Below are 26,984 nucleotides of genomic sequence, written 5' to 3' on the forward strand. Positions count from 1 at the left end.
GGATATGAAGATCGGAATAGTTCCAAACACTGTCATTTGGGCGTTGGACACCATTCACTTACATTGCTGCGCGTCGAGTTGTTCCAGAGTTAAGTTGCCGAAATATCGACCTCTTTTGAATTGTCAACTGTCTATATTGTATCAGAGGCCCTTTGCGATGCTTATACTGGTCTTCATTTGTACATGCACAGCGTAATTATTTATATTTTATGTTGGTTGTTTCAACCAATTTTCAAGCACTGCCTGCTAGCTAACGTTAGTTAGCTAGCGCGACTTCGTCAGCTAAGAGTTCGGTAATGAATCGCTACCACCTTTATAGCAACTTTTATTTAATTTAATTTTTTGGGATATACTAACTTTTCATTATGTTATTATTGTCTTGAGTGAAGCGGCTTGTGAGAACAATGCTGGACCTTTAGGATTGTTATGGCCATCACCAGTCCTGTCTGTTTCATGGATCACCTGCCCCTGGTTTTTGTTTTTCTTGTTCACACACACAAGCACACATTTTTGTTGTCTGTCATTGTTTAATAAAAAATATTTTATTTGAAAACCTTCATTTGTATCAGCCATGCTTAAATTCGTTTTTAATCTGTTATAGTTTTGATAATGTGTATGGCTTAATCTTAAAATAATATTCTTAATCTTAACATGATCATGTTTCACGTTGTGGTCCTGGGGGTGGCCACTTTCATCAGAAGAAGTGAGCTAGCTTCTAAGCGAATTCTGAACGGACCGCCACGGCAGACCTCTTTGCGTGATCACGAAGGTAGGCTAATGGCTGAATCAAAATTTATAAGCAAAATCACGGGAATCAATAGCCTAATACAGCCCAGTTGTGCTAAAATAAATATCATGAGACGTCCATCATCAGATGAATGATATGGAAAAGTTAAGTTAGAGCCGCTAAAGCCAGTGCTACTACCCATGCGAACATGAACACTAAGCTTTTCCCTCCAAAAATATAGCTTAAAACTTATCTCCAAATGCAAAACTGACATTAACAAAATGCAATAATGCAATAACAGCTGAAAAAGTACTTGGGTGTGTGTTTTATTTTATATTTACCGTTCAATAATGCAATCGCTGCTGTCTGTCCCATAGAAGAACATGACAGCCAGCGTACGTTTTGGAACTATTGGGGCTTACATGAACCACGTGACAGCCATAGCGGCGACATCAAAGAGTGTCGCAACTCTCTCTCTCTATGGCTCTGGGCTGGCCTACCTCTGGAATCTTGCTGGAAGTCACTGGCGCGAATTGGCGCTTTGTTGCAGTTGCCTTTAAACACAAAAATGGAAGTAAATATTAAATTCCATTAAAAAAAAAAGTATAATATGGTATAGTTTGCAAACTAATGCTAAAACTATAAAGGTTCTCATCAGTAGGCCAACATTAGGCTATAAACAGAATTTCACATTAGTTTATTCACATTTATTGTTAATGTAAACGCGTTGCTCGTTGGCATATTTTAACTCGACAATTCAATAATCTAACAAAGTGTGTAAAATGAAACGTTAGCTCAGTTTACCATGGTAAAGTTCGTTACCGCCATGCTGACGACGAGTAACGTTAGACTAACGTTAACGTTATGACATAGGTTAAACTGGGCACAATCCTGACAACACACACAGAATGTTTTGTTTTTTTACCTTGCTTGCTGATCTCTCTCTCTCGGTGAAGTGAATTCCGTCTCTTCCCCGGGCCAGACACGAACGTCGCGATCCAACAAAAGACAGACCCCATTACCTACACTGGATGCTCTGACGCGACACGACAAATCCCAGACAGTCAGTGTAGTGCATAGACTGTAAAAAATAAATAGGTGTAGTGATGCGCCGCGGCCGTTATATTTCTGACGTAGTCCGATACGAGTCCAAGCGCTCGCGCTATTTCTGACAAGGGATAAACAGGTATGCATTTAAAGGTCCGGTCGCTTCAATGTGTCCAATATAGACAGCCTCTGGCTATTATAGCGTTGTAGACACGCGGTGTAAGGCAAAAATTAGGAAATAAAAAGCACGATGGAATGGTGCCAGCCAGAGAGGCAGTTACGTCAAATACAGTAGTATACAGCAAATTTAAAAAATACAGTAAGTCTCTGTATGTGGTGTTAGACGTCACAGAAAATTCCCATGATGCAATGGGAATCACAGTTATTTACTGTAAAGAGAAATAGCAGTATAATACTGGGGGATTTAAAGTAAATAACTGTAGAAATTACAGAAAAGTCTAACAGTGCAGTAAGCAAGGACGGTGTCCTGTTTCTGCTGCGTCTTCCGGTGTCGCGGGAAGCTTGAAAGGCTCACTGAATGTAACGTTTACCGGAAAATAAGATTCATCTCCCATGAAGGAAGAGGCAAATATATATAACTTAGTTGCAAAGAACGGCAGCTACGACTCGAACATGTGTTTGTCCGAGGAGAAGGCCGGAGCCTTTTTCAGATGTTCCTTGGAGAAGCGTTGCGCCGGGGAGAAGAGGAGGAAGGGGTGAGAGCAAGGTGAGAGAGAGAGAGAAGTGAAGTCTCAGAAGTTTCAGAAGTCTCTTCCTTTTAAAAGACATCTGTTTACGACCTCTTTTTGGGACAACAGCAAATCAGATCTTCTGGTCTGAAGCGGGAAAAAGTTTCTTTGTGTGAAGAAGACACGCCTACCTTGACCATATGTCTTATGAGAGAAAGAATTCATATTTCCTCTTATGATTGTACACACAGAACAATACATTTTACTGTAATCTCCTATGTGTGACTGGTTGAATTAAAACAGGACGGTCAGACAGATACCAAGTATGACAGGTAAAGAGAGGGGAAACATAACGTTACATTTATATGCATAATTACACACAAATAAAGTTTGATTAAACACACAATAAAATTGTCAGTGTTTCCGTTATGGCAAGTGACGACACTTGAGAAACACAGGAATACATATCAACATTTAGTAATGGCTTGTTATGTAAGGGATTTCTGTTTGAAAGTCCACGAGTGTGTGTGCGTGGAATGTCTGGAATGCCTTTGAGGCTTGTCACGTGATTCAAAGGCATGGGGGTTTTAGAGGGGATTCTCAAAAACAGGGTTTCCTTTGTGACTCAAATGTCCCTCTGGGGAGCAACAAGGTTGCAATTTTGACAGTCCGAGCAGACTTAAAGGCGCCATGGACAGACCCGTTGTCTAAGGAGACAACAAAGGATGTGTTTGGAGATCAGGATTCACTAATTTGAACAGCATGTGACCGGATGTCGTAGTCATTGTCGTTACAATATATATATAGAATAACTAAATCAACACAGAAAGGCCTAAAATTGACGTACCTGAAACGTTTCATTCAACTCCCTTTAGTGTGGAATTTGTGACCCTGGACCACAAAACCAGTCACATGGGTATTTTTTTAAAAATTGCGCTTTATAAATCATCGGAAAGCTGAATACATAGGCTTTCCATTGATTTATGGTTTGTTAGGATATGGCAATATTTGGCCGAGATACAACTATTTGAAAATCTGGAATCTGAGGGTGCAAAAAAATCGCAACATTGAGAAAATCGCCTTTAAAGTTGACCATTTATGTTTGCGATTGTGCTGCATTCACTTGCAAAAATATTGTTTTATATATTTTTACGGTAGGAAATGTACAAAATATCTTCATGGAACATGATCTTTACTTAAAGGGATAGTTCACCCAAAAATGAACATTCTGTCATAATTTACTCTCCCTCAAGTTGTTCCAAACCTGTATGACTTTCTTTCTTCTGCTAAACACAAAAGAAGATATTTTGAAGAAAGTCGGAAACCAAACTGATGGACCCCATTGACTTCCATAGTAGGAAAAAAATATACTATGGATGTCAATGGGGACCAGCAACTGTTTAATTACCAAACCTTCTTTAAAATATCTTCTTTTGTGTTTAGCAGAAGAAAGGAAATCATACAGGTTTGGAACAACTTGAGGGAGAGTAAATTATGACAGAATTTTCATTTTTGGGTGAACTATCCCTTTAATATCCTAATAATTTTTGGCATAAAAGAAAAATAGATCATTTTGACCCATACAATGTTGGCTATTGCCACAAATATACCTGTGCGACTTGTGACTGGTTTAGTGATCCAGGGTCACATTTGTGGTCTGTAACTTTGCAGATTGTTTACAGTACATGCACAAACAGCTGTATTAAGGAAAGGTAAAAAAAAACAAAAAACCTTAAAGGGTAAGTTCGGTATTTTACACTTAAAGCCCTGTTTACAGATCGTTTCTGATGAAATAGAAACATCTTTTGCAGCGATTTTTGTGTGAGCATATCAGTGAACACCCCTGACCACTCGGTGAGTTTCACGTCTTTGTAAACGAAAGTTTAATGCGTTTTATGAAGGATTGTTCCAGTGCACCTATTTTAGAGGTTTTGGGGAAAGCGAAAGAAACCTAAAATTCTCGGGACAGGAGCATGTGTCCAAATTTTAATCTTAACCGTTCTATTTCATCAGAAACGATCTGTAAACAGGGCTTTAAGTGTAAAATACCGAACTTGTCCTTTAATAGATCCCCTTATTCACTCATCTGCTACAATAATGTTTTCAAATTATATTTATTTATTTTTTCAACAGATAGTTATAGAATATTTCTTGAAATTTTGTATAGTAGCATTTTTTATTAATTGACCTCCCATCATTAACACTAGAACTACCGGAATTCCATAACTACTAGAACGACCATAGCGGTCATTCTGACCGTTCATACTTTGACGTTCATATGGCCGTACTGAACGTCATTTTCGTCATGTCATATCTATTGTACATGTTAACCTTCTCTTTTCCAATGAAGCTTTTAATTCCTGTCGTCATAGCCCTTAAAACAAGTACAAAAGAAAGTTTCCCCCGACAGGCGCTGCCTCTATTTAAGGGACGTTTTGCGTCAAAATAATATTTTTTTCACCGCACTCACCACGTGAATAGACATGCACAAAAGTTAGGAAACGTCAAAGCTCATATCGTTTAGTACAGCCCTGTTTGTAAATAAGTTCAATAATCAATACAAAATCAAAAAATAAATGGATCTGCAATGATAGGTAGGCTATAAACAGGACACAAAATTTTAATTCAAATGAATGTGAAAATGTATACAAACAGGCTAAGAAAAAACATGAATAGCTAAACAAGAAAATGAACTGCTAGAACGATTAGTTTCAGTGAACAAAAAATATTAACGAACAAAATCAGGTTAACTGCCCATTTGAACGGCGCAAACACCCCGCATCATTGACGCTTACGCACTTTCCACACAGGTAAACACCGCCTTTCGTGTGCAGCTCCCACACACCACTTTGTGACATTTGGCACATGTCTCCTTGGTTTTATTTTGTTTGCAGTCCCTCCAGTTGTATGGCTTTTTGATTCCATGTGGTCGGAGCGAAGTTCGCTCGCCAGTTGTGTGATGAAGTCCCTCCGCGAAACTTGCAATGTAGCGGACTTATGATATCTATAATGCGTGCGGTCAAAATGACCGTTATGGTCATTCTAGGTAGAAATAGTCAGAACTGTTGTGTGTTTTGTGATTTTAATAAAATAACAGTGTCAGAATAAAATATACACATATCTAGGAAAAGTCAGGGTCCTACAGCCAGATTTATTTTATTTTAACAAAGTTATTACACTGTAAAATTTAAAAACGGTCAAAATGACCGCCTTGGGAGTTCTAGTGTTAAACCTGTGTGTGTTTATTTCAGACCGTCGCTGTACAAAGTTCTACCACCCTGAAAGGGCAGATGGCGCTATATACAGACTGTGTAAGGGAGATTTGTGCCAGTGTGCAGAAGGTATTATCACACACACATAATAGTATAAAGTGACCATATCCTGAAGTGTTGTAGTATTTGATTTTGTTCCTTGCTTATAATTTAACAACTGTATATGCTGTCATAGCTTTCCTGTTGCTCAAACAGTAGAGCGTTGGCGCTTGCAACGCCAAGGTCATGGGTTCTATTCCCAGGGAAAGCAGGAACTGATAAGAATGTAAATGTGTACCTTGAAATGCAATGTAAGTCGCTTTGGATAAAAGCGTCTGTTAAATGCGTAAATGTAATATGTGTGTATTAACATTAACTTCTCTGAACACAGAAAACTGCACACAGAAGAAAAACAGTTTCGAGAAAGATGAGCGTATTATTAAATCCTGTGAAGCTGGCATGGATTATGGTAAACACACTCAGCTATGTGTGTTAATTCATTGTCATGACTGTCATATTTTCATTAATGCAAGATTATTTATTTACACAATCCCCATGTTGTTTTAAAACTCTATGAACATGCACAGTAAATTCCCCCGTGTTAAAATTGACACCGCTTGGTGTTTATATGGGAACCACCAGCAGGGTGTTAAAAGTAACACTGATGCAGTGTTAGAGTTAATTAGATAGTTAAGTGATTAATTGAGCGATGATTGAGCATTGAAGACACCTGATGATAACAAGCAGAATCACTGAAGAAAAGAGAAACACAAGAACTACAACTGACTTCCGGAGATGAAATCAACGGAAGATAAAAGAAGACATTAAATCTGTGAAGATCTCAGCAGAGGAGGATTAAACATCTCCACAAACAACATTACCAGCTTCACTTATTACCAACTAGTTATTGAGAATTAATAGAAGTGTAGATGTTTTATTGGAAATAATATGTTTTAGTACACTCACCATTATGGTGATCAGTGTTTGCTTTAGTTGGGCAGTTTGACTCTTGGCTTTGCTATGCAAGTTTGTGGTCTTTGTAACAGTGTTTACCAAAACACATAATTTTGTTACAAAGTATGCCAGAAACAAAGATGATCAAGTGATGTAGTTTTAACCATCATGAAGTAGAACGATTCACTAATCTCATAAATTACCAAAATGGTTATATTAGTTATTAAAAGAATATTTTTTTTTTTTGTCAACATTGTGGAGCAAAATATTTAAGACACTCACAGACATAAAGATTAGCATATGAATATCAACACTGGTGACATGCTTCCTGCAGCAATGCATGCTGGGAGCCACCATATTATAATACTAATGGCTCCCAGCATGCATGAAGCATGTCACTATTGTTGTGATTCATAAGCTGATTTTAGTGTGTGTGCATCTCTCTCTCTCTCTCTCTCTCTCTCTCTCTCTCTCTCTCTCTCTCTCTCTCTCTCTCTCTCTCTCTCTCTCTCTCTCTCTCTCTCTCTCTCTGGTTTATTTTCTCACAGTGTATTAGAAGTTAAAATTCAGAATGTTTGATTAAAATATGTTAATAACAAGTTACCCCTTTTGGTCAATTATGACATTTGTCAAAAAAAATTTTTATGATGATGAAATATATATCATATCTTTGTTTATGGTTTCCTTTACAACAAATTATGTTTCAGTAAACACTGTTACAAAGACAACAACTAACAAATTTTTTTTTTTATATAAATTGTCAACCCACCCAACTAGAGGAAACACCGATCACCATAATGGTGAGCAAACATTTTCAAGAAAACTTCAACATCTAAAAATCTGTGTCCGGAAGTCAGTTGTAGTTCTTGTGTTTCTCTTTTCTTCAGTGATTCTGCTTGTTATCATCAGGTGTCTTCAATAATCGAACAATCATCACTCAATTAATTATTTAATTATCTAATTAACTCTAACACTGCATCAGTGTTACTTTTAACACCCTGCTGGTGGTTCCCATATGAACACAGAGCAGTGTTAATTTAACACCGGGGAATTTACTGTGTATTGTTTTTCAGTTGAACACAAAATGAAAAAAAAATACCACTGCTCTTATAGTGAACAACTGAATGAAGTTTGTACATCCAAAAGATAGCAAAAATCAGGAGCACTAACAAAATATATAAATAAGACAAAACGCAAAAAATAGATGTGACCTGTTCACTTTTTATATGTGACCATGTCTGTTAAGCTCCAAAAATGGCAAACACACTTAAAAAATAGATGATTTCATGTTTAAATCATCCTCATCAGGTTTTTTATTTGTGCAGAAATGACTTCTGACACTGAAATCCAATCTAATCAGTTTGTATGCCAGTAACAATATTACACTTATGTTTGACAGTTTATAAAGTGAAAGTGGATAAGATGGATCTGGCACAGGACACTGACGTCTATCACTTGAAGGTGGAGCAAGTGCTGAAAGAAGGTACAGTTATTCTCTCCATTTTTCTCCACTGATCATGAAATGCATTTGAAATGTGTCTGATTCCAGTTAAATGCAGTTTGTCCTTTCAGATACATGTTCATCATATGTGTCCTAAACACTGTTCTGTCCTGTAGGCACTGATGAGAATGTTGAGGGGAGAGTCAGACAATTTTTGGGTCGTCCCAATTGCAGAGAGAGTTTAGGATTGGAACAAGGCAAGTCGTACCTCATCATGGGCAAATCCGAAGATCTGCAAAAACTAGGAGGAACGTAAGTGTACACACTGTGTCTGTAAATTACAGAATTTGCCTGAACTTTACAGAGGTGGAAAGTCCAGGTTCAGAAAGTAAAAGTCCTCCTCAGTATTTTGTTCCAATCACCTGTAGGCATTATTGAAAACACCTGATGTTAACAAGCATAATCACCAAAGGAGAAAATCTCTTCTTTCTTTTTTTTTACGTTGCCATTATGGTGATCAGTGTTGGCTTTAGTTGGGCTCTTGACCCCTAAACTAATCATGTTAAATTTTGTTTGGCTGTTGTATCTGAGTTGTAACTCTCAGATGAACAAAGAGAAAAGTTGATCAGGTGGTGTTGGTTATGTTCTGATATAATCATAATTTGACCTGAATCAGCAAATTCATTTAGAGAGTTAGGTTTACCTTGTTGATTACAGCAGCCTGTGATTCTACAGTATACTATTTTCAGCATTTTCAATATAATCAAAAATATTTCTTAAAAGTTGTTCTGATCAAAAGACTTTGAAAAATTATTTTAGTTGGACACACAGACACCAAGAATCAGCCTGTGAATCTCAACAATGGTGACAATAATAAAGCATGTTGCAGTGCATTCTGGGTGCCACCAATCAAAACTCATTCATGGCTCCCATCATGCATTGCGGTATGAATCAATTATGATCTGAATTGTCTTAGTAATTTCCTTTTCCTAACTGAATATTCTTTTTTTTTTTTTACCATTGTTGAAATTCATACACTGATTCTTGATGTCTATGTGTGCCTTAAAGAAAGTTTTTTTATATATAATATTATATATATATATATATATACATAAGAACAACTTTTAAGAAATCATTTGGATTTTATTGAAAATCTGGATCTTATTCTGTAGAATCACTGTGATGCTGTAATGACCAATATACATTTAAGTCAGAGATTAGGCTCTAAATGAGTTCAGTGATTCAGGTCAAATTATTGTGAAATAATGATTATTTTAAAACAATTAAGTGATTGATTGTGTGATGATTGAGCATTATTGAAGACACCTGATGTTAACAAGCAGAATCACTGAAGGAGAAAATCTAAAATTTAATTCACCATTATAGTGATCAGTGTTTGCTTTAGTTGGGCTCTTGACCCTTACATTTTATAACTTTAGATTTTGTTTGGCTGCTGCAACTGGGTAATAACTGCCAGATGAACAAAGAGAAAAAGTGATCTGATGGTGTCGGTTGTCTTTTAACATAATAATTTTTTGACCTGAATCACTGAACTCATTTAGAGCCTAATCTCTGAGTTAGATTTACTTTTACTTTTTTTTTTTAAATCAATTTTGAAAGTTCAAATAAATCATTCTGCTTTTTCCCTGTTAATGTTCTCCATTGAAAATAATTTATAAGAATGCGTGTTGTTTGCTGAATGGCTGTACAGCTGCTGTTAATCAAATTTGTAACCGTTGCACTTTGTTAATACTGATATATAGGCTAATTTCTACTTCAGATGACTTTTTTTTCTCTCTGGGAAACTATGATAATAATATTCTTACTGTTCAGTCAAATCAAATCTGTTATTTAGCTTTTTGTGACATGCTTTTTAATTACATATGAAAGCTGCAGTCTGCAGTAACGTTTGGCTCTCTAGCGGGAAATAAACAAAATGCAGGCGTCTTGGTGTGCAGTTACTGTGCTTCTCTGCAGCGGTGCCGAGTGCCAGCTCGAACCAGTCAGGGGTATATATGATATGCACATATCGCGTTTTATGCGCGTGCAAATTCGTTATTTCAACTTTAGGCGCGCGGCAAGAGCGCTCATAATAGAATCGACTCGGTTGGTTGAAAACATCTCAACTTTTCAGAATGACGCAAGCCCACAGCAGGTCATGTGACAAAATCCAACCGATCAGCTTCGGCCTTTCCGTAACAACAACGAAAGCTCGGCCAAACAGCTGATCACAGTTGTACAGGGCGGGTTTTTATTTCTCATCTCCATAAATATATCAGGGTGGTAGTAAAGCTAATGCAAGGGCTAGAAATCAATTAATCCTTTGCTGATACTTCCTCGTCATCATGTCATGGAGAGCGCAGTTCATGGTTGCATAGCTACGACAGATGCTACGGGAGCGCAAGCGCTTGTAGAAACAAGGAGAAAGCGGCTCAGCCCTTAAAATAGTCCCAATATAAACACTTATTGTAGGTGTACCTTAGTGATTCAGAATAAGACAAAAACACGGTTTGGAAAATGGATTCACGATTTACTCGCTCATTACATAAATGTTGTACATTTTAAATATAAAAAGTTACGGATTTAATAATAATAATGATGATAATAATAAGAAAATAAGGACATGAATAATACCCATTATTATTATTAAAACAGAATGATAATCAGGATACATTCAATAAAGACATTCAGCCCTTTTTTGGTGGTGGTGGTGGGGCGCTAAGGGACCTGGATAAGGGATAGGGGGCGATGGCCCATCAACGTAACAATATTTATACAAACTTTTAACAACAAAATAAATAAAATGGGTACGTTTTGTAACAAATCACAACCAATCAGCAGCAGCAATGTTCAGCAACAAACAAAGCAAAAAAGCAGAAAAACAAGTCTCCCTTCAGTGGAGATCAGTGAGGCTTTATACATGCTTCTTTTCCTTGAAGACCAATCCCAACCGAGCAGTCATCAGCAGAAGTGAGCACCCACAACTGGTTTTACCTGCACAGAAGAAGAAGATGGAGAAACGACCATTATTGCCACCTAGTGGCTTGACACACACAATGTTAAAAAATAAAATAAATTACACCGTATGACATAACACCCTACAATAGTAATATATTACTTTCATAATTTCTCCTAGTTAAACTGAACTTTTATTTTGACGGGTTATATTGAAGACCTGTTAGTGTATTTGACAATGGTTTTTCTCAAATAAAATGATGAAATGCCCATTAGGCGTTCTCTCAGAGCAGCTCTCTAAATGTTCATGTATTCATGTCCTCATATTGTTTGTGAGATGCTAAAAACACCTAGCCTGGCTCTGCCCTCCTGCGTACTTCCGCTCAATTTTATTTCCCTTCAGGACTACGTCTGGGATTGTGGCGTATTCTTTGGTTTTCTCCGATCATTTTTTTGGCGGTCCAATCAGCGAACAGAGGGAGTGGCTGAGAACGATGACGTTGAGGTCGTGCGCTAGTTTGAGTGTAGGGTTACGTCACGACCAAACGTTAGCGATTGGTTATGGCAGATCCAGAGTGACTCTGGGCAGATCCAATAGTTTTAAACTTCAACAGAATACCCGCCTACAAGGAAGTTAACGCTTGTCAATGGAGAGAGGCCAAACTCTCTGTACAAATGAAATGTACAAGAGTCTGGAAGAACCAGGCTAAAAAACACCATGAGCATCACACAACTGTATGTAGTACACTGTTAGACCTTACCGGGTTTTTTTACAGTAAAATACTGGCAACACTGTTGCCAGAAATTTACTGTTAATTGTGCAGTTCTTTACTGTAAAAATGCACTAGATTAAAACTCAAGTTAACTAATTTCACTTGCAGAAACCGACTGCCTTAAATTGACCAACTGTCATTTAAATGTATTAACTGAAATTTATAATGCATTAATAACGTGAACAAACTATTACTATGAACTTCTTTAATTTGAAACCACAACAAAACTTTTGTAAATAAAGAGATTTCCACTGGACCAGCAACTACTCAGTCACCGCCTGTTAAATAAAGCAACATGCAGTAAATCATCAGTGTTTGTAGATCTTCTCCTGGACTGAAGCACAGGCTCTACTCTTCTGCACAATGGTGACCCAAAAAATACATTTTACAGTAAACTACTGGCAACAGTGTTGCCAGTATAAACCTGTTTTATAACTTACAGTTTATTACTGTTAAAATACATTTTGTGGGTGTGTCTTTTTATCTTACACTGTTAACCCTTTCAACCCCACAGGAAAATCCACACTACAAAGAGTAAAAGTAACATTGAGACAGTGTTGCAGTGAGATAATTAAGGGAATATGTAAGTGATTGTTGAGCATTAGTGATGAACACCTGCTGTTAGAACAGAAAATAGAGAAACACAAGAAATACAACTGACTTCCAGCCATTACACATTATTACACTTATTATTAACCAGTATGACTTTATTTCATACATCTACAGAAGTTGTTATTAAGATGTTTAATTGAAAATGTTTGGTTTGAAGTTACCATTATAGAGATCAGTGATTGCTTTAGTTGGGATGCTGATGCTAAAACATTAGTTTTTCTTTTGCTGCTTGAGCTGTGTTTTTGCAAGTCACACTTGTGTCCACACACAGTTTATGAATAATTGCGGTTATGATGACAAAATCATCATTATTGCCTGTTCATTCACTAAGGAATTCATCCTCAATTAAAAGTATTACATTAGCACCACTGTAAAACCACAACAATAAATTACAATGATTCATTTTTTTTAACACATCATGCATAACCAGAGAAACAGAGCTACACTGTCTCTTAGAAACACAGAGATATCACAATTTAGCACATGAATCTCAACAATGGTGGCGATATATATATATTTTTATTCATGCAGCAGTGCATGCTGGGAGTTTTAAATTATCCTGGAACCCAGCAAGCATTGCGACATGAAACTTTTGATTGTCACCATTGTTGAGATTCATGTGCTGATTGTTGATGTCTGTGTGTGTCTGAGTCAAGCAGAAGTTTTTTAATGCACTACATAATTACAATATTCTTTAGAAGACCTTATTACAGAAGTATTGATTTTATGTTGTAGATTTACAGATATATGCTAAATATGAAATACCCATAAATTCAAAGAATAAATACAGAAAAGATCAGAGAATCAGACATGTCCAGGATGACTGTGACATCATCACAAAAGCCAAAAACACCTGATCATCTTCCTCTTTGCTCTTTCTTGCCATAACAAATGTGTTTTATAAACTCACTGTTACAGCAGACAGAGAGAGATGAATGGTAAGAAGTCAAGGGACAAGTATGAGGCGCCACGTAGGATTTAAATCAAACTTGGCTTATCAATACATACATAACACGCGTGCATATACGCCTATAAATTACTCGCATATACATACTATTGGATGTTCAAAATACATATATGAAATACACGTGCACACTAATATGAAATCCATACCAATACATATTATGTTAGTAATGAATGCATATACACTTGTGAATAACTTGCATATACATATAAACTTGACGCACGCATACACCTATAAATACTCGCATATACATATAAACTTCCATGCATATACACCTATAAACACTCGCACATACATATAAACTTCCATGCATATACACCTATAAACACTCGCACATACATATAAACTTCCATGCATATACACCTATAAACACTCGCACATACATATAAACTTCCATGCATATACACCTATAAACACTCGCACATACATATAAACTTCCATGCATATACACCTATAAACACTCGCATATACATATAAACTTCCATGCATATACACCTATAAACACTCGCACATACATATAAACTTCCATGCATATACACCTATAAACACTCGCACATACATATAAACTTCCATGCATATACACCTATAAACACTCGCACATACATATAAACTTCCATGCATATACACCTATAAACACTCGCACATACATATAAACTTCCATGCATATACACCTATAAACACTCGCACATACATATAAACTTCCATGCATATACACCTATAAACACTCGCATATACATATAAACTTCCATGCATATACACCTATAAACACTCGCACATACATATAAACTTCCATGCATATACACCTATAAACACTCGCACATACATATAAACTTCCATGCATATACACCTATAAACACTCGCACATACTTATACACTCGCTGCATGCAGACACACCTATAAACACTCGCACATACATACAAACTTCCATGCATATACACCTATAAACACTCGCACATACTTATACACTCGCTGCATGCAGACACACCTATAAACACTCGCACATACATACAAACTTCCATGCATATACACCTATAAACACTCGCACATACATATAAACTTCCATGCATATACACCTATAAACACTCGCACATACACAGCAAAAACTCCAGTGTTAAATTAACACTCCTGGGAGTACATATGAGACCACACTTGTAGAGTGTAAAGTGTTAAAATAGGAGTGTTAAATTAACACTCAAGAGTGTTAAAGTTAATGAGATAATTAAGTGATTAATTTAGTGATGATTGATCATTATTGAAGACACCTGATGTTAACAAGCAGAATCACTGAAGGAGAAAATCACAAATTGTAAGCCACCGTTATGGCGATGATTGTTTGCTTTAGTTGGGCTCTTGACCCTTATATTATTAACTTTAGATTTTGTTTGGCTGTTGTATCTGAGTTATAACTGCCAGATGAACAAAGAAAAAAAGGGATCTGATGGTGTTGGTTATATTATAACAATCATCAATTGAACTTGATCACTGAACTCATATTTCTGACTTAGATTTATGTTGTTGGTTACAGCATAACTGTGATTCTGCATAAATATCCAGAATTTTAGATATAATACAAAGGACTTCTTAAAAGTTGTTTTGAAAAAAAAAAATCTTTCTTTTAGGCATAAAACAGACGTCAAGATTCAGTCTATGCATCTCAACAATGGTGACGAGCAGAATATTCAATTAGGAAAAGTAAATTACATAGACAATTCAGATCATAATTTATTCATACCGCAATGCATGATGGGAGCCATTAATGAGTTGTGATTGGTGGCAGCCACTGCAACATGCTTTATTATTGTCACCATTGTTGAGATTCACAGGCTGATCATTGATGTCTGTGTTTCTAAATAAATTAATTCATTTGAAAGTCTTTTGATCAGAACAATGTTTATTAAATATTTTGGATTACATGAAAAATACTGAAAATCATATGCTGTAGAATCATAGAGCTGCTGTAATTAACAAATCCAAACTATCTCAATAAGTTTAGTTTTTCAGATCACAACATGATTATGTCAAAACATAACCAACACCATCAGATCACATCTTTTCTTTGTTCATCTGACTGTTATAAATCAATAACAGCAGAAAAGCAAAATTTAAAGTAAACATGTAAAGGTCAAGAGCCCAACTAAAGCAAACAATAATCACCATAACGGTGGCTTACAATTTAAGATTTTCTCCTTCAGTGATTCTGCTTGTTAACATCAGGTGTCTTCAATAATGATCAATCATCACTAAATTAATCACTTAATTATCTCATTAACTTTAACACTCTTGAGTGTTAATTTAACACTCATATTTTAACACTTTACACTCTACAAGTGTGGTCTCATATGTACTCCCAGGAGTGTTAATTTAACACTGGAGTTTTTGCTGTGTACATACAAACTTCCATGCATATACACCTATAAACACTCGCACATACATATAAACTTCCATGCATATATAAACACTCGCATATACATATAAACTTCCATGCATATACACCTAAAAACACTCGCACATACATATAAACTTCCATTCATATACACCTATAAACACTCGCACATACTTATACACTCGCTGCATGCAGACACACCTATAAACACTCGCACATACATATAAACTTCCATGCATATACACCTATAAACACTCGCACATACATATAAACTCGATGCGCGCATACACATCCATAAAACACTCGCGCATACATACAAAATAAAACGTGGATGCATGCTTTGTGTATATATGTATATGCGAGTGATTTCATATGTGTATGTGCGTGAACTTTTCAGTGTAAAAGGAAGGCATTTGTGCGTACACGGAATTAACCTGCCTTTTTGATAGTTTGTTTTCCAATTTGAAATGAAATAAGCATAAACGAGAAAACGGCCCCTTTATTCGTTTTTTTCAACAAAAAAAAAAAAAAAGCCTAAAGCCTCTTACGTTGTTGATTTATATTTCAAACAAGAATTCGACATTTGCTCGCAATGTTTTTCTTACAAAAAACCTCATCAATTTGCAGGACAATTGTCTATTACAGTATACAACACAGATAGAAGGGTGCCAATAATTCTGTGGTGATATACAACATGCTTTAAGAAAAGTTTATTTCCATCACACTGTAAAGTGTTTTTAGATATTACATATAGATCACATATACCAAAGATTTTACATATAAACTGGGTCAGCATACTGTTAATTACAGTTAGTACCATGGGAAATAGTGGTGCTGATGTGACCCCTGGCGTGGAGCCCATGAAGAAATATGGTTGGGGATAAAAGTTCACACAAACAAAAACGAAAAACTGTGGTGTTTAGCCTATAGGCATACATATTACGTGTGTTTGTTTTTATTTATGCAGTATTATAAAATACCCATATTATAACAAATAAATATATTTGGAAATTGCCCTTTAAAACGAAGGCTCAGTTTGTGGTTCACAATTATTTGATTAAAAACAACAAAAACAATAAAACAAAGACAAAGTCACTTAGATTAAACACTTTTTTATTGATTTATTTGTTAACAGAAGTTATATCTAGCACCTTTAATTGCCTTCGCTATCGTCCTGTCAATCATCTGTCTCATTCTCGCGGGTCGCGGATATGATTACAGTTTCAGTAAAACTGTATTTCACCATCATCGGTACCCACCCTCAGCCGATTGGCATTACAGTATTTGCAATCACCATCCCGTGTCAAAACGGAGCGTCTAAAAGAAAAGTTCTGACTGCTGACTGTTGGTCAGTGAGCCTCTCCCGCTCGGCGCTGTCAAGCGCAGCTTCACCACACAGATTTAACTCCGCAGAGCTAAATAAAACAGGCTGGTGGCAGACTAATAATTAATATCTCTGATGTAAAGATTTCTGTGAAACACGTAAAGTTGCACAGAAGAAAGCCCAATAGGACCTGCCCTGTACGGTTTAAGAATCTGTAGCCATAGTAGAGGACTATTATTTTGTAGAACAGACCCGAGCGACAACTGATGACGTCACATGCTCAGACTTGCTTGACCAATCGGCGGAAGGGGGCGTGTCAGGCCGCCCACATGTGAAAAACGAATTTTAAAGTAATTTATTCGTTTTTTGCCTGTGAACTAAAAAACGAAAAATCAAGCCGAAATCTCGTTTTTTTCGGTTTTTTTTTTTTTTTTTTTTTTTTTTTTTTACGAAAAAACGAATAAAGGGGCCGTTTTCTCGTTTATGCTTATTTCATTTCAAAATGGAAAACAAACTATCAAAATGACACAAATTACTTTTACACTGAAATGCCTTCCGGTTACACTGAAATGCCTTCCTTTTACACTGAAATGCCTTCCGGTTACACTGAGATGCCTTCCGTTTGCACTGAAAAGTTCACGCACATACACATATGAAATCACTCGCATATACATATATACACAAAGCACACATCCACGTTATGTATGCGCGAGTGTTTTATGGATGTGTATGCGCGCATCGAGTTTATATGTATGTGCGAGTGTTTATAGGTGTATATGCATGGAAGTTTATATGTATGTGCGAGTGTTTATAGGTGTGTCTGCATGCAGCGAGTGTATATGTATGTGCGAGTGTTTATAGGTGTATATGCATGGAAGTTTATATGTATGTGCGAGTGTTTATAGGTGTATATGCATGGAAGTTTATATGTATGTGCGAGTGTTTATAGGTGTATATGCATGGAAGTTTATATGTATGTGCGAGTGTTTATAGGTGTATATGCATGGAAGTTTATAAGTATGTGCGAGTGTTTATAGGTGTATATGCATGGAAGTTTATATGTATGTGCGAGTGTTTATAGGTGTATATGCATGGAAGTTTATATGTATGTGCGAGTGTTTATAGGTGTATATGCATGCAGCGAGTGTATATTATTGTGCGAGTGTTTATAGGTGTATATGCATGGAAGTTTATATGTATGTGCGAGTGTTTATAGGTGTATATGCATGGAAGTTTATATGTATGTGCGAGTGTTTATAGGTGTATATGCATGGAAGTTTATATGTATGTGCGAGTGTTTATAGGTGTATATGCATGGAAGTTTGTATGTATGTGCGAGTGTTTATAGGTGTGTCTGCATGCATCGAGTGTATATTATTGTGCGAGTGTTTATAGGTGTATATGCATGGAAGTTTATATGTATGTACGAGTGTTTATAGGTGTATATGCATGGAAGTTTATATGTATGTGCGAGTGTTTATAGGTGTATATGCATGGAAGTTTATATGTATATGCGAGTATTTATAGGTGTATGCGTGCGTCAAGTTTATATGTATATGCAAGTTATTCACAAGTGTATATGCATTCATGACTAACATAATATGTATTGGTATGGATTTCATATTAGTGTGCACGTGTATTTCATATATGTATTTTGAACATCCAATAGTATACATGTATATGCGAGTAATTTATAGGTGTATATGCACGCGTGTTATGTATGTATTGATAAGCGAAGTTTGATTTAAATCCTACGTGGCGCCTCATAGACAAGTGACCAACTAAAGCAAATACTGATCTCCATTATGGTGACAACAAACTTTATTATTTACTTTTGTACATGTATGAAAGAAATAATCGTAAACTGGTTTCACACTCAGTGTCGCTGGAAGTGAATTGTAGTTTTTGTGTTTCTCTTTTTTCTGTTCTTGTTTCTCTGTCCTTCAGTGATTCTGCTTATCAGGTGTTCATCAGTGTCTCAATTCACTCATTTCTTTTCATTCACTCTGTCAAGTGGACTATATTAGTGAACTAGTGTAGGGAATAGTGAATGAGGGTATAGGGTGTGATTGGGAACACAGCCTCTGAGTGTCGACTTTGAGCACTGTTAATTCACAGTATATACCTGTAGGCTAGTTTTGTTTTCTACGGTATATTACTGTTTTAATGGAAAATGGTATGATATTGTCAGAATTTGGCCTTTTTTTACAGCAAGGGTTAACAGTGTATGTAAAAGAATGTAGTAGACGAAGTGGCACAGATCATTCACAGGCACAGAGACGCGCAGAACAAGCACATTATATATTTACATAGCAGTCTTTCTGTGCTTCAATATTCACATACCATGTCATGATTGGATTTATTGCAAAGCTCTACTTACGATTTATTCCTCTATCCATCAGTTTGCGTGTTTTACGTGACATCTGCGCTACTGTAAATTCCACTTGCATGACTGGATTCTGGGATTCCCTCTGCATCACGGAAATCATTCAGCCTGAAGTTATAAACATAATATTATCTGCACGGATGGATGGTGTTCTATGTTCCCTTCTTTTGCAGCCAATTTTTTTTTGCAAATTGAATCTATCCTCGAGGACAACTATGCGTCTTTTCTACTTCCAAAGTATTCCCATACTGGCCATGGTCCGCTTCATAAGAATTTGCCGTTTCGCTTTCAGCTGGGTCTGCATCACCTTTTTTGCGCGTTTGTTCCCTTTCGAGAATGTTTCACTCATATTACTTACCTAGATAGCAACATTGTTTCGGCCCAGATCTGGCCCACATCTGCACTGAGAAAAACAATAAGTAGAATTTACTCAATTTTTATAAGGCAAGTTTTTGCACGAATTTTTTTCAAGTAAATTTCACATTGATGGAAATTAAGTAAATCTACTTAACTAAGCCGAGTAAAATTCACGAAGTGAATAAGTACATATAACTTGGCCTGTTAAATTATATTGAGTAATTTTTACTTACAAATCTGATATAATTAATATAATTAAGTAAAACCACTTGATATTTTAAATACATTTTACTTGTTTTATGCAGTGCTGGTAATTATTTTAAATTAAATTAAATGTTACTCTTATAATGTGACAAAATAATACTGTGACAATGTGCAGTTAAGAGTAATTTATTAAGAAATAAGCATCTACAGAAACCTATAATGACAATAATAACAATCCAGTGTGTTCGGTCTCTCTCTTTGTCCCTCTCAACCGGTTTACAGCAACGGAGGCACAAAGGACTGAATGCATTTGAGAAATATCCTGAAATTAAGAAAAGAGAGAGAGAAAAAAACAATAATCAGTAAACAGCAAATACTTTTAAATTAAAAGTTAATTAATTTGCATTCACATTATTCATTTCATTTATACCAAATCATTAAAAACATCCTGCATGACCTTACTCTCATAGTCATTTACACACATTAATGCTAACATGTGACACACAGCAGATATCAAGGCTACGAATTAGGAATTTGGGAGTACAAATTATTGTCATTTACAACGTGGTCACGATTTAGTAAAAGCAGGGACCATATGCACGATTTAGCAAATGAATGAGGAAATGAATTATATTGTGCACAATGAGGGAATGAGAACCTTCTCACTTAGGCCTATTGTTAATTGGTGGCCAATATTTGTAATCTATAAAGAAAATTGCACACAAAATAACAAATATTAAACAAAAAGATCATGATTTAAGTGACATATTCATGGTTTTTAGGCGTAATTACTGATAAATCGTGTAAAACGTAAAGTTTAAAACTGAGAAAAGAATGTGGCTATAACGTCTACAAAGCTAACTCGTCATTAACCCTCTTGAGTCGGCAAAAGCGCCCGCGCGTTTTGCTCGATTTTTTTTCACATAGCAGCAAATTAGACTTATACTCCGTCATTTTTGGTCATAAAGATTACAGACTTAAGAAATATGAAAAAATAAACTGTTAAATGTCTACTTTTTCCACTTTCAATCGAAATAAAACATTGTGCTTTTGTAAAATAAAGAAAATAAACAGGGTGCTTTCTGCCTCTGCCTCTCCGTCTCCCTGAACTTTTTTCTGGAGCACGTCTCTAAACTTACGAACACTAAACTTTTCAAATGTATAGCATGAAGTGATGACAAGACAATCGTTGAATTAATCAAAAAATCATTATAAATCCGTAATATAATGCAGTTTTTTACTGTTGCTTACCTGTCGAGAGCCGTTGGAGTGGAGGTTCGAAATCCCTCAATCATCGCGTGTGTTCTTCTTTCTGCGCATGCGCAGATTCCTTTCTTCAAGGACTAAATTTTACTTGATTTTTTTTTATTTGCTTCAAGTACTTAATTAATACATGTAAATATGCCAGAGAGTCAGAAGTCAATTTCACTTGTCTGTTGGATGTCTAATATTTACAAGTAAAAAATGAGTATATAATTAGGATTTACTTAATATACTAAAGTTTTCATTTTTACTAAATTATTCTTAGCAAAAGATACATGATTGTTCCTGTTTTATTTACTTTGACATAAAATCATTTTTTACAGTGTGGCACTTGTGGAATGCGGATCTGGCCCACATGCAGCGTGAGATTCACAGGCTGATTCTTGATGTCTCTGTTTTAGAAAAAAAAAAACAGTTTTGTATGTGAACAACTTTTAAGAAATTATTTGGATTACACTGTAAGCTTTAGAAATATGAAGCTGTACAAGGACAGTGCTGCTATAATTAATATAGTAAATCTAACTCAGAAATTGAGCTCTATATGAGTTCTGAAATTCAGGTGAAATGATAGTGAAATAAAAAACACAACCAACACCATCAGATCACCTTTTCTCTTTGTTCATCTGGCTGTTATAACTCTAAAGTTATAAAATCTAAAGTTAATGATTTAAAGGTGCATTGCGCAATATTTCATGTTAAAAATACTTGTTTTTCTAACCCATACATGCTTAAACAATTGCCTGATGGGCTGAATGATCAGATCACTGCGATTGCCTCTATAATCCTGTACAGTAAAATAAATAACAGGGATTCGGGACAGAATTTGAGACTGGGCGTGACGTCATGCAGCGTGCACACCTCTGGTTGCAGTTTCGCTTGTCACCAGAGGGGGCATAGTTCTGCAAAAACTCAGAGACTTGCGCAATGCACCTTTAAGGGTCAAGAGCCCAACTAAAGCAAACACTGATCACCATAATGGTAACATACCAATTACGATTTTCTCCTTCAGTGATTCTGCTTGTTAACATCAGGTGTCTTCAATAATGCTCAATCATCACTCAATTAATCACTTAATTATCACATTAACTTTAACACTGCTTCAGTGTTACTCATAACACTCTTGAGTGTGGACTCATATAAACACTGAGAGTGTTAATTTAATACTGGGGATTTTTCTGTGTAAAATGTTAAAGGGGAAAAACTGATTATAAGGCTGTAATTATTAGAAGATGAAAGGCTATTTTGTTTCTAAAATATGAATAAATTAAATACTTTGTTCTGCCAAAACAAAGTCAACATCATGTAAGCATTATGCAGAAAGTTTTGAATGACAAGATAACCTTAAAACTAAGAAGACCCCATTGGACACTTGACCTGTTATTCAAATGTTTTGTTCAGGTGAAACAGAATTTGTTTTGGACATCCATATTGTTCATTGACTGTTACCCAGAAAGTATGCATGTGCTTCGTAAATGCTTTGAATTTAACTAAACTGGTTTAGTTAAATCTGTAATTTTGTCTTCACTTGTCTGTTGTTTTTAGTGTGCAGTACATCTTTGGAGAGCACACCTGGCTTGAATACTGGCCCACAGAAGAGGAAAATAAAACTGAAAAATACAGGGAGCGGTACACCGGCATCACTGCGCTCCAGGATAGCCTCCTCAATAAAGGATGTACTACATAATTCTAGAAACAACATTTGTTAATTACAGGAAATTAAACATAATCTCTTGCATACTCAATAAATCTTAAATAATACTATTTGAGCTAAAATACTTTTTTGTAACCAAAAAAAGTGTTGACAGTGAAATTTGAAAATGACTCCTGACTAATTAATCATGGTGTATTATACAGTGCCTTGCAAAAATATTCTGATTATTTTTCCCATTCTGAATCACAAATCCAACATTATAATTTGTTTTGTATGATATTTTAAATCTGAATCTCATAAGTGACTTTCAAGGAGAATATCTGGGCATCGGAATAGATAATCTGAAACACATTTGTGCAAATAAAGGCTAAGCATTATTCAAAAGGGGGGAAATACAGATATGTAAATGATAGAGAATGATGAAATTTGAGATCACTAAAAAAAATATTGCAATTAAAGAGATTTCCACTGGACCAGCAATTACACTCACCGTCTGTTAAATAAAACAACATGCAGCATATCATCAATGTTTGTAGATCTTATCCTGGACTGAAGCACAGGCTCTACTCTTCTGCACAATGGTGACCTGATGATCTAAATAAGAATGTGTGTCGATGTATGACAGAAATAAAGTCCAGCTGGTAATATTAAGTGCAATATTGTGTAATGGCTCGAAGTCCGTAGTTTTTCTGTTACAATTTTTTCTGTTCTTGTTATTTCTCTTTCTTCAATGATTTTTATTAACATTAGGTGTCACCACTAATGGCCAATCATCACTTAATTAATCACTTAATTATCTCATTTACATCAACACTGCTTCAGTGTTAATTTTAACCTGTAGTTGGACCTGTATGTACACCGAGGAATGTTAATTTAACACTGGGGAGTTTGCTGTGTAACATTGATTCAATGCCATTACCATTGATGTATGGATGAAACAGTTAACATTGACACACTAACATTATTTTGATGTGGCTGTCTCTCTGGGACCCTAATCAAACACACCTGAACCAGCTAATCAATGTCTTCAGGATTACTAGAAAGCTGGGTTATCAGGGTTGGAGCTAAACTCTGCAGGACAGTGGCCCTCCAGGACAGCATTTGCCCATCCCTGTCCTAGAGTTTCTTCTAATGAGCTGATGAGTTGAATCAGGTGTGTTTGATTAGGGAGACAAAGAAAACGTGCAGTGTTGTGGGTCCTTCAGGAGCAGGGTTGGGAAACTCTGTTTTAAGGGAATGACGTTTAGCAGTGACTATATAGCAGATGAGTCTGCCCTTATTTCGTGAAGTTGAATGCCATTGGTCAGTGCACTGGCGTGATTCTAAAAGGCTTCAGGATTTCTCGGAGAAGGACCTTCCCCCCATAGCATCAGCTGCTGATGCAATGTTGACTGAACCAAACTCGAAAGGGAACAAACAAAACAAGTCCTACAAATTAATAAAATAACATATTATACAGACACATAATATTAAACTGTATTGGTTGATTTCTTAATTGCATTTATTCAATTACACTTTTAAAGGAGAACTCCGGTCAATTTTAACATTACAGGTAGCGCACATACCTGTATTTAAATCCTGTTTTCGGTCAAAGTCCACAGTAGTCGATTGTTGAGTTCACACGCGTGATCATAGGTACTAAACCTATGCGCGTGAACTCGACAATCGACTACTATGGACTTTGTCCGAAAACAGGATGTAAATACAGGTATGTGCGCTGGCTGAATAAACATCATTTTTATTCACATCTTTCACATCTACTGCAGTCAGATTCACCCACGTTCACTCTGAAGGAATCACTCACATGACCTGTGCACTTGTAATGACACATCAAGGATGTTAAGAGGCTAAAAGCAGCCCCATTTAAGTCAACAGGGTGCAAATTTTAAAAAGAGGATAACACGGTGTAGGCAAAACCGATTTTTGTCGTTGTTCTCTGTATTGACAGCACTCCAAATTTACAAAAAAATTAGCTCAATGTTAAAATTGACCGGAGTTCTCCTTTAATAAAACAGCCCCAAATTGTATAAACAACACATGGTCACAAGAACTAAGGGCCCTATTTTAACGATCTGAAACGCAAGTGTCAAAGCGCAAAGTGCAAGTAACTTTGTGGGCGGGTCTTGGCGCTGTTGCTATTTTCCCAGCGGGATAAATGACTCTTGCGCCAGGCGCAAATCTAAAATGGGTTGGTCTGAAGCAGCTTCATTATTCATAGGTGTGGTTTGGGCGTAACGTGAAATAAACCAATCAGAGCGTCATCTCACATTCCCTTTATATCCCTTCGGATTCCTATTATAACGGTGGATTTGCCAGGCGCGTGCCAGGAGCGGTTCACAGCCAAGGAGAGCAACGTTCTCGTCAGGGACATTGGGGATGGAGAAACACACCCAAATTAACTTCGGTTAAAAAGGCATATGATAATTTGGGTAAATATGTAAGCTGTAATAAGATGTGATAATTTGATAGATCTATCTATCTATCTATCTATCTATCTATCTATCTATCTATCTATCTATCTATCTATCTATCTATCTATCTATCTATCTATCTATCGTAATAATGTATGATTTGCAAAAATGAAAACTGCTGCTTCTGTTAAAATAGCATATGAATAACATGCACAACGCGCCACTGACTTTAAACAATTTTTTCCTGGTTAGTGGCGCAATTGTTTTCTAAATCTGCAAAATGGCATGAAGGAACGTTTGCACCGGAACACGCCTCCTTTTTTGCGCTTAACCGTCCAGGGAGCGCAAGTTCATTCCCTAGTTTAGCGACGTGCCTCTGTGGAGGGAAAAGCGCGCTTTGCGCGGGTGCAAAATAGGAATGAAACATGCGTCGGTGTACAAAGTCAATTGTGCTGGGTGCAAGATAGGGCCCTAAGACTATCTAAACATTCACACATAGTTCAACTCTCAGTAAGATCAAAGACTAACAAAACCCCCTGACTATTACAATATTTATACAGCTGACTTAAAGCTGACTTGTATTAAAGATGAGAGAACTTGATTAGAAGAGAAAAAAAGCTTATACACGGGAAGAGAACAGTTTATCAGACATGTCCAAGATGATCACTGCATCATCACAACAGCCTAAAACACCTGATCAATATCTTCTTGACTTTTTCTTGCAATAACAAATGTACTTTATGAACTCACAGTTACAGCAGCCTTAGAGAAACTTATAGTAAAAAGTCAAGAGCACAACTAAAGCAAATACTGATCTACATCATGGTGATTACAAACTTTTGGACATGTATGAAAGAAATAATGTTAAGCTGGTTTGTAAACTGGTTTCACACTCAGTGTGGCTGGAAGTCAGTTGTAGTTCTTGTGTTTCTCTTTTTTCTGTTCTTGTTTCTCTGTCCTTCAGTGATTCTGCTTATCAGGTGTTCAGTTCAGTGTCTCAATTCACTCACTTCTTTTCATTCACTCTGTCAAGTGGACTATATTAGTGAACTAATGTAGGGAATAGGGAATGAGGGTATAGGGTGTGATTGTGAAAACAGCCTCTGAGTGTCGATTTTGAGCGCTGATAATTGACTCTTCACTAAGCCCCGCCCTTCTTAGTTACACTGTTAGACCTTACCAGGTTTTTTTTTTACAGTACTGTTATTTGTACAGTTCTTTACTGTAATCTACAGTATGTTACTGTAAAATGCACTAAAACTCGAGTTAACTAAATTCACTTGCACAAACCGACTGCCTTAAATTGACCAACTGTCATTTAAATGTATTAACTAAAATGTATAATGCATTAATAACGTGAGCAAAGCATTACTGTGAACTTATTTCATTTTAAACCACAACAAAACTTTTGTAAATAAAGAGGACTGGACCACAACTACACAGTCACTGCTTTTTAAATAAAGCAACATGCAGTATATCATCAATGTTTGTAGATCTTCTCCTGGACTGAAGCACAGGCTCTACTCTTCTGCACAACGGTGACCCAAAAAAAAAGATTTTACAGTAAACTACTGGCAACAGTGTTGCCAGTA

General features: G+C 36.2%; 1 protein-coding gene and 1 long non-coding RNA gene across 8 annotated transcripts in view; one reads left to right on the top strand and one right to left on the bottom strand.

Annotated features, from left to right (window-relative positions):
* LOC309493628 (complement C3-like) overlaps nucleotides 1-26,984 on the top strand; it is a 528,795-nt gene that overhangs the window by 434,698 nt on the left and 67,113 nt on the right. For 6 of the 7 annotated variants that reach the window (XM_082162768.1, XM_082162766.1, XM_082162771.1 and 3 more), the window contains 3 exons: nucleotides 5,715-5,804; nucleotides 6,106-6,183; nucleotides 8,068-8,151. In XM_082162768.1, the coding sequence (XP_082018894.1) occupies nucleotides 5,715-5,804; nucleotides 6,106-6,183; nucleotides 8,068-8,151 (252 nt within the window). Of the gene's footprint in view, nucleotides 1-5,714; nucleotides 5,805-6,105; nucleotides 6,184-8,067; nucleotides 8,152-8,285; nucleotides 8,422-22,872; nucleotides 23,572-26,984 lie in introns of those variants that run through there. The other variant, XM_082162767.1, reaches the window with a different exon arrangement.
* Nucleotides 12,964-14,503, bottom strand: LOC309493969. Its single transcript, XR_014204147.1, has 2 exons — nucleotides 14,399-14,503; nucleotides 12,964-14,351 (listed from the first exon to the last, which is right to left on the bottom strand). It is a non-coding gene; the product is annotated as an uncharacterized lncRNA (long non-coding RNA).

Source organism: Leuciscus leuciscus (assembly GCF_965113295.1).
Source record: "Leuciscus leuciscus genome assembly, chromosome: 3".
Taxonomy (NCBI): domain Eukaryota; kingdom Metazoa; phylum Chordata; class Actinopteri; order Cypriniformes; family Leuciscidae; genus Leuciscus; species Leuciscus leuciscus.